The following is a 14,349-nucleotide window of genomic DNA, read 5'->3' on the forward strand; positions in this document are numbered from 1 at the left end:
ATTAAGGTCTCCCTGTAACTTCTGTAATAATTCTCTAGGACTTGGATGTACAGGGGTTTGGGGTAGGCAATCAGTTGTTCCACTAAAAGAGACTGTAGATGGAGTTCTACTGGGACTCACAGGTGGAATAACCACTTCTGCTTGGGCTTCATTATAGGACTCCAATGCCTCCTGAAGATATTTATCATAATCTATCAAGGAATCAAGTTCTATGACTCCACCCCCATTATTCATTCCACTTTCTTGCCTTGGGGTTACAACTGGTGGAGGGTTTGAATTTATTTGGCAAGATTCCTTTCCTAGCTTTGGCTTTTACAGCCAATAATTTACATCGTTGGACTTTGCATTCCCTTATCCATGGAGGATTTTTATTTAATGTGCTCAGCCAAGAATCTATATATGAAAATTGTTCTGGGCACCCTCCAGTTTCTTTGGTGATGTTAGACCAAAGTTAGCTTACTAAATTTATATCAAAGGTTCCTTGAGATGGCCATTCAGTATTTTGTTTTGGCCATTCTAGTTCACATAACGTTCTCAAGCGCTCTGGCGTCCTTTTGACTCCATATGCCCCTGAGAAGGCTTTCTTAAAATTATTTCACATACATTCAAGAGGTGTATTTCCCCCTTTGAACCCCCAACTCCCATTGTATGGCCCTGTGAAGTATCCACTCAGTCACTCACACACACACCTTACTGGGAAACGAAGTAGTACTCACTCCACACTTAGGTCAGTTACACATTGTACTTTCTCACACATGCAATGCGCTAGATACTTCAACCACACTCTACCTCCCAATCTTCCCTTTTGCCCTACACCAGATCACCATCTGATGTACCCAGCCACCTAGCGTACTCAGTTCCCCTTTACTGAGACGCAGAAGTTTGATCAGGACTTCTCTTCCTCCCAATTAATTGGAGGGCCAAAACCCTTTAGTGCACTTACCCTTAGCTGGTTCCGTTTCCCCCCGGTCCGTCGCCGCCAGTGAGCAGGGTATCAGACAGACGAGACTTCTGCGTTCCCCTGGAAAAATTTATCCAGTGCGCGCTGGAAAAGCAGTTTAGAGATCCTCTCTCTTGTACCCTGCTCAATAGGGCGAAGGGGCTGCGTTCCAGCAGACCACTTATCCGAGTCACAGGGCACCATAAAATGTAGCACCCTGCTTGTGGTTAACGCTTAGCTGGAATGAAATATTCAACGCAGCAACAGAGAAATTAAAATAATTTATTTGTCAGACAAATAAATGTGAGGCACAGTGGTATATGGTTACCAAGCTCTGGCCTGGCCTCCTGCCATTATGGCCAGCACTTATATTTCCTTAATCCAGCCCCCTATGCTCCTCCTGTGGCTGCATCTGTCCCATCAGCCTGGTTGAAATTCCTATTGGCTGATTGGTATGACCAATCACAAAAATACACTCATTTCCTATTGCCTTTTATGGGAGACAAAGAGCTATATTTCCTTCCATTTATAATTGACAAACAAGTATTAATATATCTTTACATGTGTCTCAACAAAGAATCTTAATTACCAGCTCACCTCCTGCCCTCCTTGCCCTACTGCCTTCTAAAACAAATGGTTAATCTTAAATTTTTATCTTAAACATATGTCAAGGATCTTGAGTTTCACATCAACATTGAAAGATCTACTTCATATGAAGGTTTCTAAACAAATGTCTGACAACCATATATATCAGAACTGCTCGGATGGCGTCTCATTTCTGGCAGGGGGGCTAGGCTCATCTGCCCCCCTGGTCTCCTACAGCAATATGACTCTATGAAATAAGAATTTAACATTTCTTTCTTTCTAGATCCTTTGCATAATTACATTTAAGCCAGCATATTTCATACATTATCATAGATAGCTTTTTAGAAGGATAAACTTCCTAAAAGTAACAAGGAAGGAACAGTTTACAGCCTCAAAGTAAAATAGGAAATAAAAAGCCTCTTCCTCTGTTCATACTCCAGCTAGTTGTTTCGTTTTCCATTAGCTCTTCCTCAAACTCTCTCAGTTTAAGAAAGAAACAGTTTTAAAAGACTTCCCAAAAATGCTTTAAAAAGACTTCCCAAAAAGCCTCTCTTTCTGCCAGCTGGATGCTTCTCCATTTGGTCTTGGCCTTTTAACCTTAGAAAGAAGATCTGGCTCAAGTTTAAGGCACATGGTTTTATTTTACTGTTTACTAACTCTTAATTATGTTGGGTCCGTAACCTTGCTCTTTAACCTGTAATTCCAGCTTTTATGACTTTGAGAATTGTTTTCTGCTATAAATCAAAGGGGGGCCCCTTGTCTTAGGAGAATGGCCAAGGTTTTCTCTATAAACAGCTGGCCTTCTTGCCTGGCATGAAACATTTGAAAATCTAAGCCCATTTAATTTAGGAACCTGATCAAATATAAGCCAATATATGCCTTGATTAAAAATGCAGTCTATATTCAGATGCCACAGTCTAGCGAGTTTTTCGTCTTGCGAGGCATTCGTCTTGCGGGGCACCACTGTATTTTTGAACATAAGTTTTATATCTATCCCACTTTTCCATAATTTTTTGTTTTGAATTGCCTCTCAGGGTATTTGTTGACTGCGCCATTTCAGCAAATTCTTGAAGCTTGTAATGCCAGTCCATTATTGTTGGGGCTTCTTATTCCTTCCACCCCTTTGCCACCAAAGTTCTCTTCTTATGCTTGCCAGGTTGCATTGGGACTTTTGGACGAGGCCGCTGACATCATGAGTGACTCAGGAAGGTAAGATTGGCTGTCAGAGAACTCCATCCAGCACCTACAGATTTGGGAGCAAGACTACCTAGGGAGGCACTGAAATTCAAGGTGTGCCCAGTTTTATCTGGGATGTAGAGCTTAGGTACAAAGTTCTATGCTTTCCAGAACCTTCCGTGGTGTTCTGGGCATGTACCCACTTTTTGTCCCGAGGGTTGAGAGAGCCCAACCTACATAGAAAAGGTGTTAGGTGCGATCCCTGACATTTCACATCTCCGGGTCGTGCTGGGAAGAAGGCCTAGCGACTGAAACCTTGGAGAGCCACTGCCCTCCACAAAAGGTGGAGACCCTCAGGCCTGGCGGGGGGTAAATGTAACCCTCCGAACCTCCCTGTCTGAACCTCAGGATTCTCTCCAGACCTCAAACCCTTCCCAGATCTTAAGGCAAGGTTGCCTCCTACGCTTCACCTGCTATTTTTCTAAAAAATGAGCTGCCACAACTCACCAGGAACACCTCCCTTGTTCTCTTGCCCCTTTTGTTGTGGTTTTTTAACTTACTGAGCATTGTCAAGGGACTGCTTAGAAAACAGCCATTGGGGATCATGTGGAGGCCCTGCTGGTATGGCAAGGAAGTCTTGCCATAGTCTTGCCTCTCTTTTTCTTTCACTTCTGGGTTGACAAAAGGGGTTGGTGGCTGTGGGACTAGAGTTGACATGGGCTGGGGCACTAATGGCTGCAAAACCTCTTTGAATAGAAACTGGGCTGTTTCAGTATAGCGCCATGGCCTCGTTCGGGAGCTGAAGTAAAATTAAGTGGCACAGATTACTAATATTTCTTTTCCTTGGGTACACAGTGGGGCTGATAGGATTTGGACAGGTTCCCCAGCCCTAGAAGATACTGGCCTCCAGGATTCATGGGCGGAGGGGAGCCTGAGGGCCTAGCAAGCTTTGAGAAGGGTGTATAGTAGTCTGGAAATGTGGACCTGAGGTGATTTCTTCCCGTTGTTGAATAACTAGTCCATTTTGTCTTGCAGCCTCGGCAGTGACCGCTCCAAGCCCAGTGCCAGAGCCATTTATGGTGAGTTTTGGAGTATAGGGATGTATCTGGAAGATTTGTTTGTTTATGAGCGTGCTGGTACGTTTCAAATCTGAAGACCTTCTCAGTCCTGAAGCTGTAGCATCCTCAGCTTTTTCAAGGATTACCAGCTCTCATAAACGGATCTGCTGATGATCTTTACACCTGGAACTCCCTTCCTGATTATGTCACGTGGGATCCCTTTCTCACATCAACACCTTACCTGGGAAGCCTTTGGCCTAACTCTTTGCTCCTCACCCTCAATAACCACATTTGTTTACAATTAATCCCTTGACTCGCTCTCCCCTCTCTTCCTTGGTTGACTTCGCTACCATCAAAATGCAGTTTATTGCTTTATAATCTCCTTCAGTGCAGGCACCTCACTTTTTTAAATGATAATAAAGAACTCGCACAGCTTTGAAAAGTGCTGCAAAAAAAATTATATGGGTGATCTTTTGCAAAATTAGTCTTGCGCATAACTGTTTCTGCAAAGCTTGCAAGATTGGCATGGTTCCCCCTCATGTTCTACTGTGTGCTATGAAACTAAAAGTTTTTTTCTTCAAACGTTGGGATCTTGTGTATGATACCACAACAAACTTCTGCTCCTCTACTGCAAACTAAACCAGGAAACCTGTCAGTCTTTCAGTTTACATCCTCTCTGTGTTTCTCCCTTTTGACTTGAGGAAGCGCGAACATTTGGTTTTCCTGGGATTTAAAAACCAAAGGTTCTGTGCCGCGTGGGGTGGGGTAAAAGCAGGAATCAGCAGAGAAGCAGTAAGAAGGGAGGAGATGGGTGTGTGTGTATTTCTCACAAGCTAAACTGGTTCCCGCAGGGAGAGGCAGTAATTACATCCCTCTTCTTTAGAAGAGGTAATAATTTCTTAAGAACTGAAAAGCGTTCCTTAGAGAGATAAATCCCTGGATGTTCTTATTAAGAGTTTTAACCTGTGCTAGTCCTAGTCAGAGTACATCCATTGAAATTAGTGAACCTAAGTTAGTCATGTCCGTTAACTTCCATGGGTCTACTCTGAGTCAGATTAGCATTGGATACAACCCATTGTCCTTTAAACTAGGCAAACCTTTACTCACTGCATGTGTGCATGAGCGAGAGATATAGCAATATGTATAATGTGTGTACATTCAGTCGTACCTTGGAAATCGAACGGAATCTGTTCCAGAAATCTGTTCAACTTCCAAAACATTCAGAAACCAAAGCACGGCTTCTGATTGGCTGCAGGAAGCTCCTGCAGCCAATCGGAAGCTGTGGAAGCACCGTTGGACGTTCCGCTTCCAAAAATAGTTTGCAAACCGGAACAGTCACTTCCAGGTTTGCGGCGTTCAGGAGCCAAAGCATTTGAGAACTAAGCTGTTTGAAAACCAAGGTATGACTGTATATACATTTACGCTTATTTCCCGTTTTTTTATGCTGCTGTTTCTGTGTCTTGCAAACGACTCTGGCATGCAGCTGTTAAGCATGTGCAATTTTCTCTAGGATGTAAATTAAATGACGTTTTATTTGCTGAATTTTCGACTGTCACTCCACTGGCAGGAGCCCTGTCACAAAGAAGGCAGACCTCATGTGCATTGTGGCTGGGTACACACCATAGTTAAAGCACCGTCCTGGCTACTGTAGGTCACTTCTCACAGGGTAACAAACAGCCGTTCCTGGGTTTCTTTGTGCTTTGAATGAATGTGTGTGTATCCTGTAATCCCATCCTCCCTGCCCATTTGTTCCGTATAGGATATAGCCCCCTAAGACAGTGCTTCCCTTCTCTATCCCCGCCCTCAATGCCACCTTTTTAAAATAAAAGTTGCCGGTTGATGCTAAACAGACCCGGCTGACAGTCGACACTAAAGTTTCAGGTTTCATTTGCTGGTTTAAGTCAACATTGCAACACAATTCCTCCTCCTTAAATAATGTTTTGTCTCTTTCTGCAGAGCAGAGGAAGAAGTATTCCAGCATTATCATGGCAGACGTCTCACAGTATGCCGTCAATGTAAGTTTGGGTTTTGGCTGTGCAAAAGCGGGGGCAAGAGCTGTGGGACATCAGTGGCTAGTGAATTAGAGTGGGAAAAACTGAGTGATATTAAGGAAGAGGCTATAAGGATGAGGGGTTCTTGGTTGCCTCCAGAGTTATTTTGAGGAAACCCATTGCATGGGAAGCCTGTGTGTTGCAGTGGATTCTGAAGAACATTCTAGAACAACTGCCTTCAATTATTTTGACTTGTCACTTGACTCTGACTTCTTTTTTTACCACACACGTCCTCCTTAACTCTACACCTTTCCCTCAGCTTCTCTTTGCCTGCCTGCTTGTCTCCTCTTTAAAATACAACAGTCTTCCCTCCAAAACAAATCATATAAATAATATGCAACTCACTCTGAGGTTAGCCTACAAGCTAGTTTTGGGATCCTGACTCACGAGTTGGAAGATGGGTATTCTAGTTCATTTGGGATGTTGCCTAGGCCTGTATAAAGTTTTTGCGTTCATGTTTTTTTTGGACTGTCCTTTGGTAGAACTATATGGGGAACCAAACAAGAAAATAATTTTTAAAAAGCATCCCTGTTTTACAATCCACATTGAAGCAGTAAGCGCCAAGGAGAGCCATGGCACAAGGCAAAAATCAGCAGAGTGAATAAGCTCATGTTTAATACTCGAAGGCTAGGGCAAATGCATTCCTCACAATTATTTTTATATAACCTTTCATGACACAAATTATTCCAAGGGAGTGTACAAGTAAAATTAAATACAATCTTTTTAGGGGGAAAAGCAATGATCAGAAAATAATAATAATAATAATAATAATAATAATAATAATAATAATAATAATAATATACCCTGCCTATCTGACTGGGTTTCCCCAGCCACTCTGGGTGGCTCCCAACAGAATATTAAAAACACGATAAACTTCCCTAAACAGGACTGCCTTCAGATGTCTTCTAAAAGTCAGATAGTTGTTTATTTCCTTGACATCTGATGCGAGGGTGTTCCACAGGGTGGGCGCCTCTACCGAGAAGGCCCTCTGCCTGGTTCCCTGTAACCTCACTTTTTGCAATTACGGAACCGCCCACCTGGGAAGCCCTCCTGGTTCTGGCCAATGGCCTATCTAGTCCAGCATCATGTCGTCAATGTGGCCAAAGAGATGCCGGTGGGAAACCCTCCAACAGCAGCCAAGCACAAGAGCAGCCTCTTCTCCTGCAGCTTCCAGCAACTGGTACTCAGAAGCGTACTGAATATGACTGACAACATATAAAATGTCACTGAGATGCTTCCCACAGAGCAGCTGGTAGTAGCAGATGGCTCTGTGGAGGGAGAGGACAGCCCAGCTGGAGTATGAGCTGGTCTTCCATCAAATAACCAATATACTTGGTGCCAAATTAGCCTTTCTGGGGAGAGCCCTCTCCAAAAGGCCCACTCTCTTCTCTGCCCACCAACCAAACATAAGATGGCGGAGAGACCCTGTTAAGGCCTTTCTTCCTCTCCCTCCCTCCCTCCCTCCCTCCCTCCCTCCCTCCCTCCCTCCCTCTCTCATTTATTTATGTATTCATTCACTCACTTTCAGATTCATTCACACACACTCACACTCCACTTTTGGGCACCTGGATGTTCTAGGGCAGGGTTGGTTTTGGTAGTCATACTGATTCCCATGAATACTTGTCTACCATATCTGAGACCATATAACACTGGTCCTGAAAGACCTACACTGGCTCCCAGTACGTTTCCGAGCACAATTCAAAGCGTTGGTGTTGACCTTTAAAGCCCTAAATGGCCTCGGCCCAGTATACCTGAAGGAGCGTCTCCACCCCCATCGTTCAGCCCGGACGCTGAGGTTCAGCTCCGAAGGCCTTCTGTTGGTTCCCTCCCTGTGAGAAGTCAGGTTACAGGGAAGCAGGCAGAGGGCCTTCTTGGTGGTGGCACCCACCCTGTGGAACGTCCTCCCATCAGATGTCAAGGAAGTAAACAACTATCTGACTTTTAGAAGACATCTGAAGGCAGCCCTGTTTAGGAAAGTTTTTAATGTTTGATGGTTTATTGTGTTTTTAATATTCTGTTGGGAGCCACCCAGAGTGTCTGGGGCAACCCAGCCAGACGGGGCGGAGTAATAATAATAATAATAATAATAATAATAATAATAATTAAGGAACCCCTTCTGATGGTCCCCAGGACCATTTGCAAACTAGTGAAATAAAACAACAAGTAACCTCAGTGACTTAAGATGGATTTGCACAAGCTTCTCTCCCTTCTGTATCTTCCAGCACTTGGTGACCTTCTCCATCGGGGACGAGGATGACTTGGCAACCGTGGAGGATGCCACCAGGAAACTGTCCGTCATGGATGCCCAAGGGAAGATCTGGGTTCAGGAGATGTTGCTTCAGGTCAACGGGTCGGCCATCAAGCTCTTCGACATAGACTCAAAGGTAGAGGAGCAACCCATGTTGCCATGTTGGGTGGCGAACAGGGACCAAGAGGTTCTTGGCAGTAGCCCTGTGATCCAATATCTCTTATTTGGAGAGGGCTCTGTATGGGTTGTCTGGATTGTTTGGTGACTTTGTCTCCCCCTACAGGAGGAGCTAGAGAACTACGGATTAGCAGCTGTGGCTCGTTGTGAAGCCGTTCGACCTGAGTCTCGATCCCAGTCGCTGCTTCTGCTCGTGTGCCAGGAACCCCACCAGCTCAAACCGGATGTCCACTTCTTTGAATGTGACCATGTAGGGGTAAGGAAACTGGACACTGTGGATCCATAAGGGAAGTGTGAAAAGCCACTCTTGATAGTGAAACCCTCTTCCAGCTGCAGGAAATGGAACCTAAAGCAGTCTCTGGCAGGGGCTGATGGGAGTTGAAATCCAAAACATTGGGAGGGCACCAAGTTTGTGAAGGCTAATGTGATGCCCCAAGGCATATTTTGGAGCTGGAGAAGGGAGTTTTCTCTCTCACTGCCGAGCTTTCTGACTTGGTTTCTCTTCCATTTTATAGGCAGAATTGATCCAGCAGGACATTAATGGAGCTCTGTTGGACTTCAAGTCAGGTGGAAATGCTCAGCGGAAGGAGGCGCTCAGGTGAATGCAGACCCATAAGCCTGTATAGCCACAGGTCTGAGGGAAAGGGGAGTTCTAAAACTATGAAGGCTGCAAAGTACACACACACACACACACACACACACACACACACACACACACACACAATGTACAGTGGTACCTTCAGGTTACAGACTCCACTAACCCAGAAATAGTACCTCAGGTTAAGAACTTTGCTTCAGGATGAGAACAGAAATCCTGATCCGGCGGCGCGGCAGCAGCAGGAGGCCCCATTAGCTAAAGTGGTACCTCAGGTTAAGAACAGTTTCAGGTTAAGAACGGACCTCCGGAACGAATTAAGTTCTTAACCCGAGGTACCACTGTATTTCAATCCTGCTGATGGCTCTTTCTAGGGCAGAGCAGCTGTACAAGGAATGGTCTGTGTGGGTTTTCAGTAGAGATGTTTGGATGGAGGCATCTGACCCTTTCACCCACGTGCTATTTTTCTAACGCAAGTCCTACTGATTTCCCCCCTGCGAGTTTCCTCCCATGCTTCTTGAATCCTGCAGAGTGGAGGTGTGGAGAGTGGCTTAAAGTGGGAGTGAGTTGCAGCAAAAAAGCAACGGAAAAGGGTTAAGCACCCACATGCACCGCTTCTCTGCTAAAACAAAGCAGAAACCTCACCAAAGCTGCTTTCACCAGTAAAAGCAGCTGCTGGAGTGCCAGTACACCTGTTTGTGAGTGACATAGTTTGGGATATGGCCCCGCCCACTTTGGTTCTGGCCACACCCACCACTGGCTCCAGCCCCTCCCACACCCAAGGGACTGTTGCCCTTGACCAGAAAAAGATTCCCCACCCTTGAGCCAGAGGAGAGCTAGAGATGTCTAGAATAGTATTCTCTCTCAGAGTGAGAGCCCTTCCTTTTTTATCTCAACCTCTTGCTTCTCGTCTCTCGTCTTCAGAGCTACCCAAAATTGGCTTGGCAGCCAGACCAACAAGGCTCCGGAGACCCTGCCTCAGTCTCCTAAAGAGGTGCCCTCCAGGACAATGGTTATCGTGCCAGAGCAAAAGGAGAATGGTGAGAAGCCAGGAGCCCGGACTCTTCGCCAAAGGCTGCAAACCTGTGCACACCTTTATGCCTGAGTTGAACACCACTAAAACAATTAGGGTGGGCAGAGGATAGCATAGTGTGTCTAACCTCCTGGCTTTTTCTGCTTCCAGATATCTCGGCAGCTGAATCTGACCTGGCCTTTGTTCAGGCCGAGCAAAATGTGGTAAGTTTAGCTGGAAAGGTTCTGTGTGAAAAACCAGGTGGCCTTCAAAAGAGGTTAGAATGATTTGTGGGAGGTAGGAGTGATTGCCATGAGGTAGGATTTGTGGATTTGCCTATATTTGCATGCACCCAATGGGACCCGTCACCTTTTGTCCCTGATGCATAGTCAGTGCCCTTGGCAGCTTCCTGGCAGGTATGTGCAGGTTTGGACAGGTAACAAAGCAATGATAGGGAGAGATACACCTGTGGTGGGTTTTCCCCCCTGCTTGTTGTACAGCTGTTAAAAGTAGAGAACGTATTGGCACATCTGGACTCTAAGAAACACACACACAACCTATAGAATATATTTGTATAGAATATATTTGTTGCATCAGGGATGATCTGTTAAATACTCTTTTTTCTCTCCTATATATTTAAAAATACTGTTCCCTCACCCTCCCAAAAAAATGTTTAGGGAAGTGTGTTTTCATTCTGTTAAAAGTAGTGTTGTTGTTCTGCAAACCATGTGTAGTTTTATGTTGCTGTAGCTCAATGGAATGCTGCCATTGATATAAATATCTTGCACTTCCTTCAAGGAGTTCAAGATAGAGTGGATGGTCTTTGCTGCTTTTCCAGGAGTAAAGTGTAGTTAGGGCAAGGGAACATCACTTCATGAATTTGCATAGAACGGAGAATTCCAGTACATGTAGTTCACATGCCACAATTCTCTCTCTTTCTTTTTAGAAATTGAGGCTGCAATGCTATACCCGCTTACCTAGCAGTAAGCTCCCCTGAACTCAGTGGGACTTACTTCTGAGTAGACATGTACAGATCTGTGCATTTGGTTCTTACACAGAGAGCTCTATATAGAGTGTTCAGCTGGAACTGTCTACTGTTATCTCCCTTCCTCTCTCCATCTGACAGGAGCTGCTGAACCATGTTTTTGACGACGTGGAAGCCTTCATAGGGAAGCTGCAGAAATCGGCCGAAGCTTTCCGTGTCCTGGATCAACGCAAGCGCTCCGCAAAGGGGCGTCGCCGGGGGCCAGGCGGTGAGAAATATAGATCGAACCAGGCTCCAGGAAACTATATTTTCCCTCTCTTTCTTGCCACGATAACTGAGGCGGCTAGAAACTAGAGAGCCAGTGTGGTGTAGTGGTTAAGAGCAGGAGACTCGTAATCTGGTGAACTAGGTTCGCGTCTCCGCTCCTCCACATGCAGCTGCTGGGTGACCTTGGGCCAGTCACACTTCTCTGAAGTCTCTCAGCCCCACTCACCTCACAGAGAGTTTGTTGTCAGGGAGGAATGGAAAAGAGAATGTTAGCTGCTTTGAGACTCCTTCGGGTAGTGATAAAGCGGAATATCAAATCCAAACTCCTCTTCTTCTTCTTCTGAATACTGCTCCTGTCTGGCTGAACGTTCTGGTTCTGCTCTCTGGACAATTCTGGAAACCCACCAGAATCCAGAAAGTTTCACTGGGCTCTGAAAGGCTTCCCTAACATAACAGGTCCCAGGTCTCCTGTTTTGGCATAGCACCATAGCAGAGTTGTCATGCTTTGCATATACAAGAGGTCTTTTTGTGTGTGTGTTTTTCACTCGTTTGACATGAGTTGCTCTTTCAGAGAAAACCTGGGGCAAGGGGCCTTTCTCCAGAACCCTCAATGGATTCCCATCTGCAGGCAGAAATCCTGCAGCTTTGATCATGGATCCAAAAGGCTTGCTGACATGGTTGCTGCACACCCTGTGTGCAGCTCCACATGTGGGCATCTTGTATCGACATGTGTAGCACATTAATTTCATTATGTGGAGCATTTACAGGAGGCCTTTGGCACCTGTGCTGAGGAAGCCTCTAAATCCATCGGGACCAGGGGCTCTACTCTCCAAAACAGATTCTGGACTGGTGAGGTGGAAGTGGGATGTACACACATGCCTGAGTCTGTTTTGGCATTCGTTCATGGTTTCATGCCTCTTGCTTTGTTCCGCTGCAATTCCAAGAGGAAGTATACATAATTTAGGCTGCATGTAATGTCATCGTAGAACAATAGCCCAAGTTGCAGTACAGGTGTCAATATCTTCTTACTTTGCTGCATCCGCAGAGGGACTCCTGACAATCCGATCCCGGCCTCCTCCCCAAGAGGAGTTTGAAGATGCTCTGGCAAAGATGAAATATTCCTTCAGTCTTCTGGTGAGTGTGGCTGAGTGTGCTTTTTTCGCAAGAAAGCAAGAGGGCACCTGCCTGGCTCATGCTAACCACTAGGATACGCTTTTGTTCCCACCACCCAGGCAAGGCTGAAATCGAACATTGCAAACCCTACCTCAGAGGAGCTCATACATTTTCTCTTCAACCCCTTGAAGCTGGTAAGCAACAGGTTCAATGGGGCAGAGGGGAGGGGAAGATGAACTCTCAGGCAGCTGAACAAGGGGGCTGCTGCCAGTCCAGAGCTGCTCTACAAACTGGTAGCAATTAAACTCTGGAAGGTGATTTGCCCAAGCAGCAGAATGACAGGGTGAACTATACCGTGCGGATGGCAGACATGGGACTGAAACCCATTTTTTAAAAAAATAATTGCATGTGGAAAACTGGTGTATCAAAGGGGAGCCTAGAACAGGCATAGGCAAACTCGTCCCTCCAGATGCTTTGAGACTACAACTCCCATCATCCTTGACCACTGGTCCTCTTAGCTGGGGATGATGGGAGTTGTAGTCCCAAAACATCTGGAGGGCCGAGTTTGCCTATGCCTGGCCTAGAACATATATCCCTGGCATGCTCGGCATCTGTATGTGAAGTCTCCTTTGTCATGGGAGAGCATTAACAGTGCAGTCCCCTCCCCGCACCCTTGGAGAGCAGCGTGGTACGATCCATGAAAAGCTTCATCGTGCGATGTTGCTGCGTGTGCAGATTGGCTCTAGAGCCGTGGTTCCAAATGTGGGGCACACACCCCATAGGGGGGCAATTTGATTTTTAAGGTGGGGCAATTCGAGAATGAGTTATTGGCCTTTTAGACTTCCTCCACATGAGTAGGAGTTCACTTTTTGAATATTAAGAATTGTGTTTCATGGTGGTGGAGTGGGCATCAGGATTTTAGAGATGCTTAGGTGGGGCATAGCCAAAATAAGGTTGGGAACCACTGCTCTAGAGTCAAGCACCTCCCGTGGAGAACTTGGGCCCCCTTGACTGGGATATAAATAAATAGAACAATAACAACAACTTGCTGTTTTTGACTGCCTCATCTCACTTCAGGTTGTGGAGTCTTCGGGGGGACCAGCGTTCGCTTCTGAGCTGCGCAGCCCCATGCTGACCCTGGAAGCAGTGACGCTGATGCGAGGCTGCTTGGGAGACCAGGAGACGGAACTGTGGTATTCACTGGGCGAAAACTGGACCAGGCCAAGGTAAGGGGGGTTTGTTATTTCTTCCCCAGCCCCCCCAAAAAAATTAAAGGGGGGGAAATGTACATTTTCAAAATATAAGATAAAAAACAAATAAAATGAAACCTACATACAGCAACAGTGTTTTGTGTTGTGTAGGCTCCTATGATGTAAGTAATGCTAGCCTGCTCCCTAAAATATCACTGGTTTGCTCATTTCTATATATAGGGTGCCTACATTCTGCATGGCCTGGTTGCATGGCAACATGTGCTAATGGCTTTAGATTCCTATTACAGTGGTACCCCGCAAGACGAACGCCTCGCGAGACGAAAAACTCGCAAAACGAAAGGTGGGGGGGCGGGAACACTTGCCCCAGCCACCGGGCTTCGTAGCGCTGCTGCGAAGCCGGGCGGGGGGGGCGGGAACACCTGCCCCAGCCGCCGGGCTTCGTAGCGCTGCTGTGAAGCCGGGCGGGGGGGGGGGCGGGAACACCTTCTGAAGGCGGGCGGGGGGCGAAAGTCTTTGTCCCCCCTGCCTGCCTTCCCAGGGGCTTTTAAATCGCCCCGGACTGCGGAGAAGTCCTCCGCTGTCCCGGGGCGATTTTAAAATGCCGCCCGCCAGCATTTTAAGATCGCCCGGACAGCGGAGAAGTCCTCCGCTGTCCCAGGGTTTTTTAAAATGCTGGGGGTGGGAAGAAAAGCCCTTGTCCCCCCCCCCCCAGCCTTCAGAAGAGGTCCGGGGACAGTCTGTCCCCGGACCTGGTCTGAAGGCGGTTTCCCTAGGAACGCATTAATTGATTTTCAATGCATTCCTATGGGAAACCGTGCATCGCAAGATGAAAAAACCGCAAGACGAAGAGACTTGCGGAACGAATTAATTTCGTCTTGCGAGGCACCACTGTAGGTCCAAAAATTACCATATAGCATATATTCAACACCAA

At 46.3% G+C, this 14,349-nt stretch overlaps 1 protein-coding gene across 2 annotated transcripts in view; it reads left to right on the plus strand.

Moving 5' to 3' along the window:
- EPS8L1 (EPS8 signaling adaptor L1) overlaps nt 1-14,349 on the plus strand; it is a 45,930-nt gene that overhangs the window by 11,073 nt on the left and 20,508 nt on the right. For both annotated transcript variants that reach the window (XM_028751826.2, XM_077917080.1), the window contains exons 2-13: nt 2,682-2,734; nt 3,737-3,780; nt 5,716-5,774; nt 8,033-8,194; nt 8,342-8,491; nt 8,751-8,833; nt 9,755-9,870; nt 10,014-10,066; nt 10,969-11,095; nt 12,140-12,228; nt 12,327-12,401; nt 13,285-13,433. In XM_028751826.2, coding sequence (XP_028607659.2) covers nt 2,718-2,734; nt 3,737-3,780; nt 5,716-5,774; nt 8,033-8,194; nt 8,342-8,491; nt 8,751-8,833; nt 9,755-9,870; nt 10,014-10,066; nt 10,969-11,095; nt 12,140-12,228; nt 12,327-12,401; nt 13,285-13,433 — 1,124 coding nt within the window. In that variant the 5' untranslated portion in view covers nt 2,682-2,717. The remainder of the gene's footprint in view (nt 1-2,681; nt 2,735-3,736; nt 3,781-5,715; nt 5,775-8,032; nt 8,195-8,341; nt 8,492-8,750; nt 8,834-9,754; nt 9,871-10,013; nt 10,067-10,968; nt 11,096-12,139; nt 12,229-12,326; nt 12,402-13,284; nt 13,434-14,349) is intronic.

This window comes from Podarcis muralis, chromosome 13, assembly GCF_964188315.1.
Source record: "Podarcis muralis chromosome 13, rPodMur119.hap1.1, whole genome shotgun sequence".
Classification (NCBI taxonomy): Eukaryota; Metazoa; Chordata; class Lepidosauria; order Squamata; family Lacertidae; genus Podarcis; species Podarcis muralis.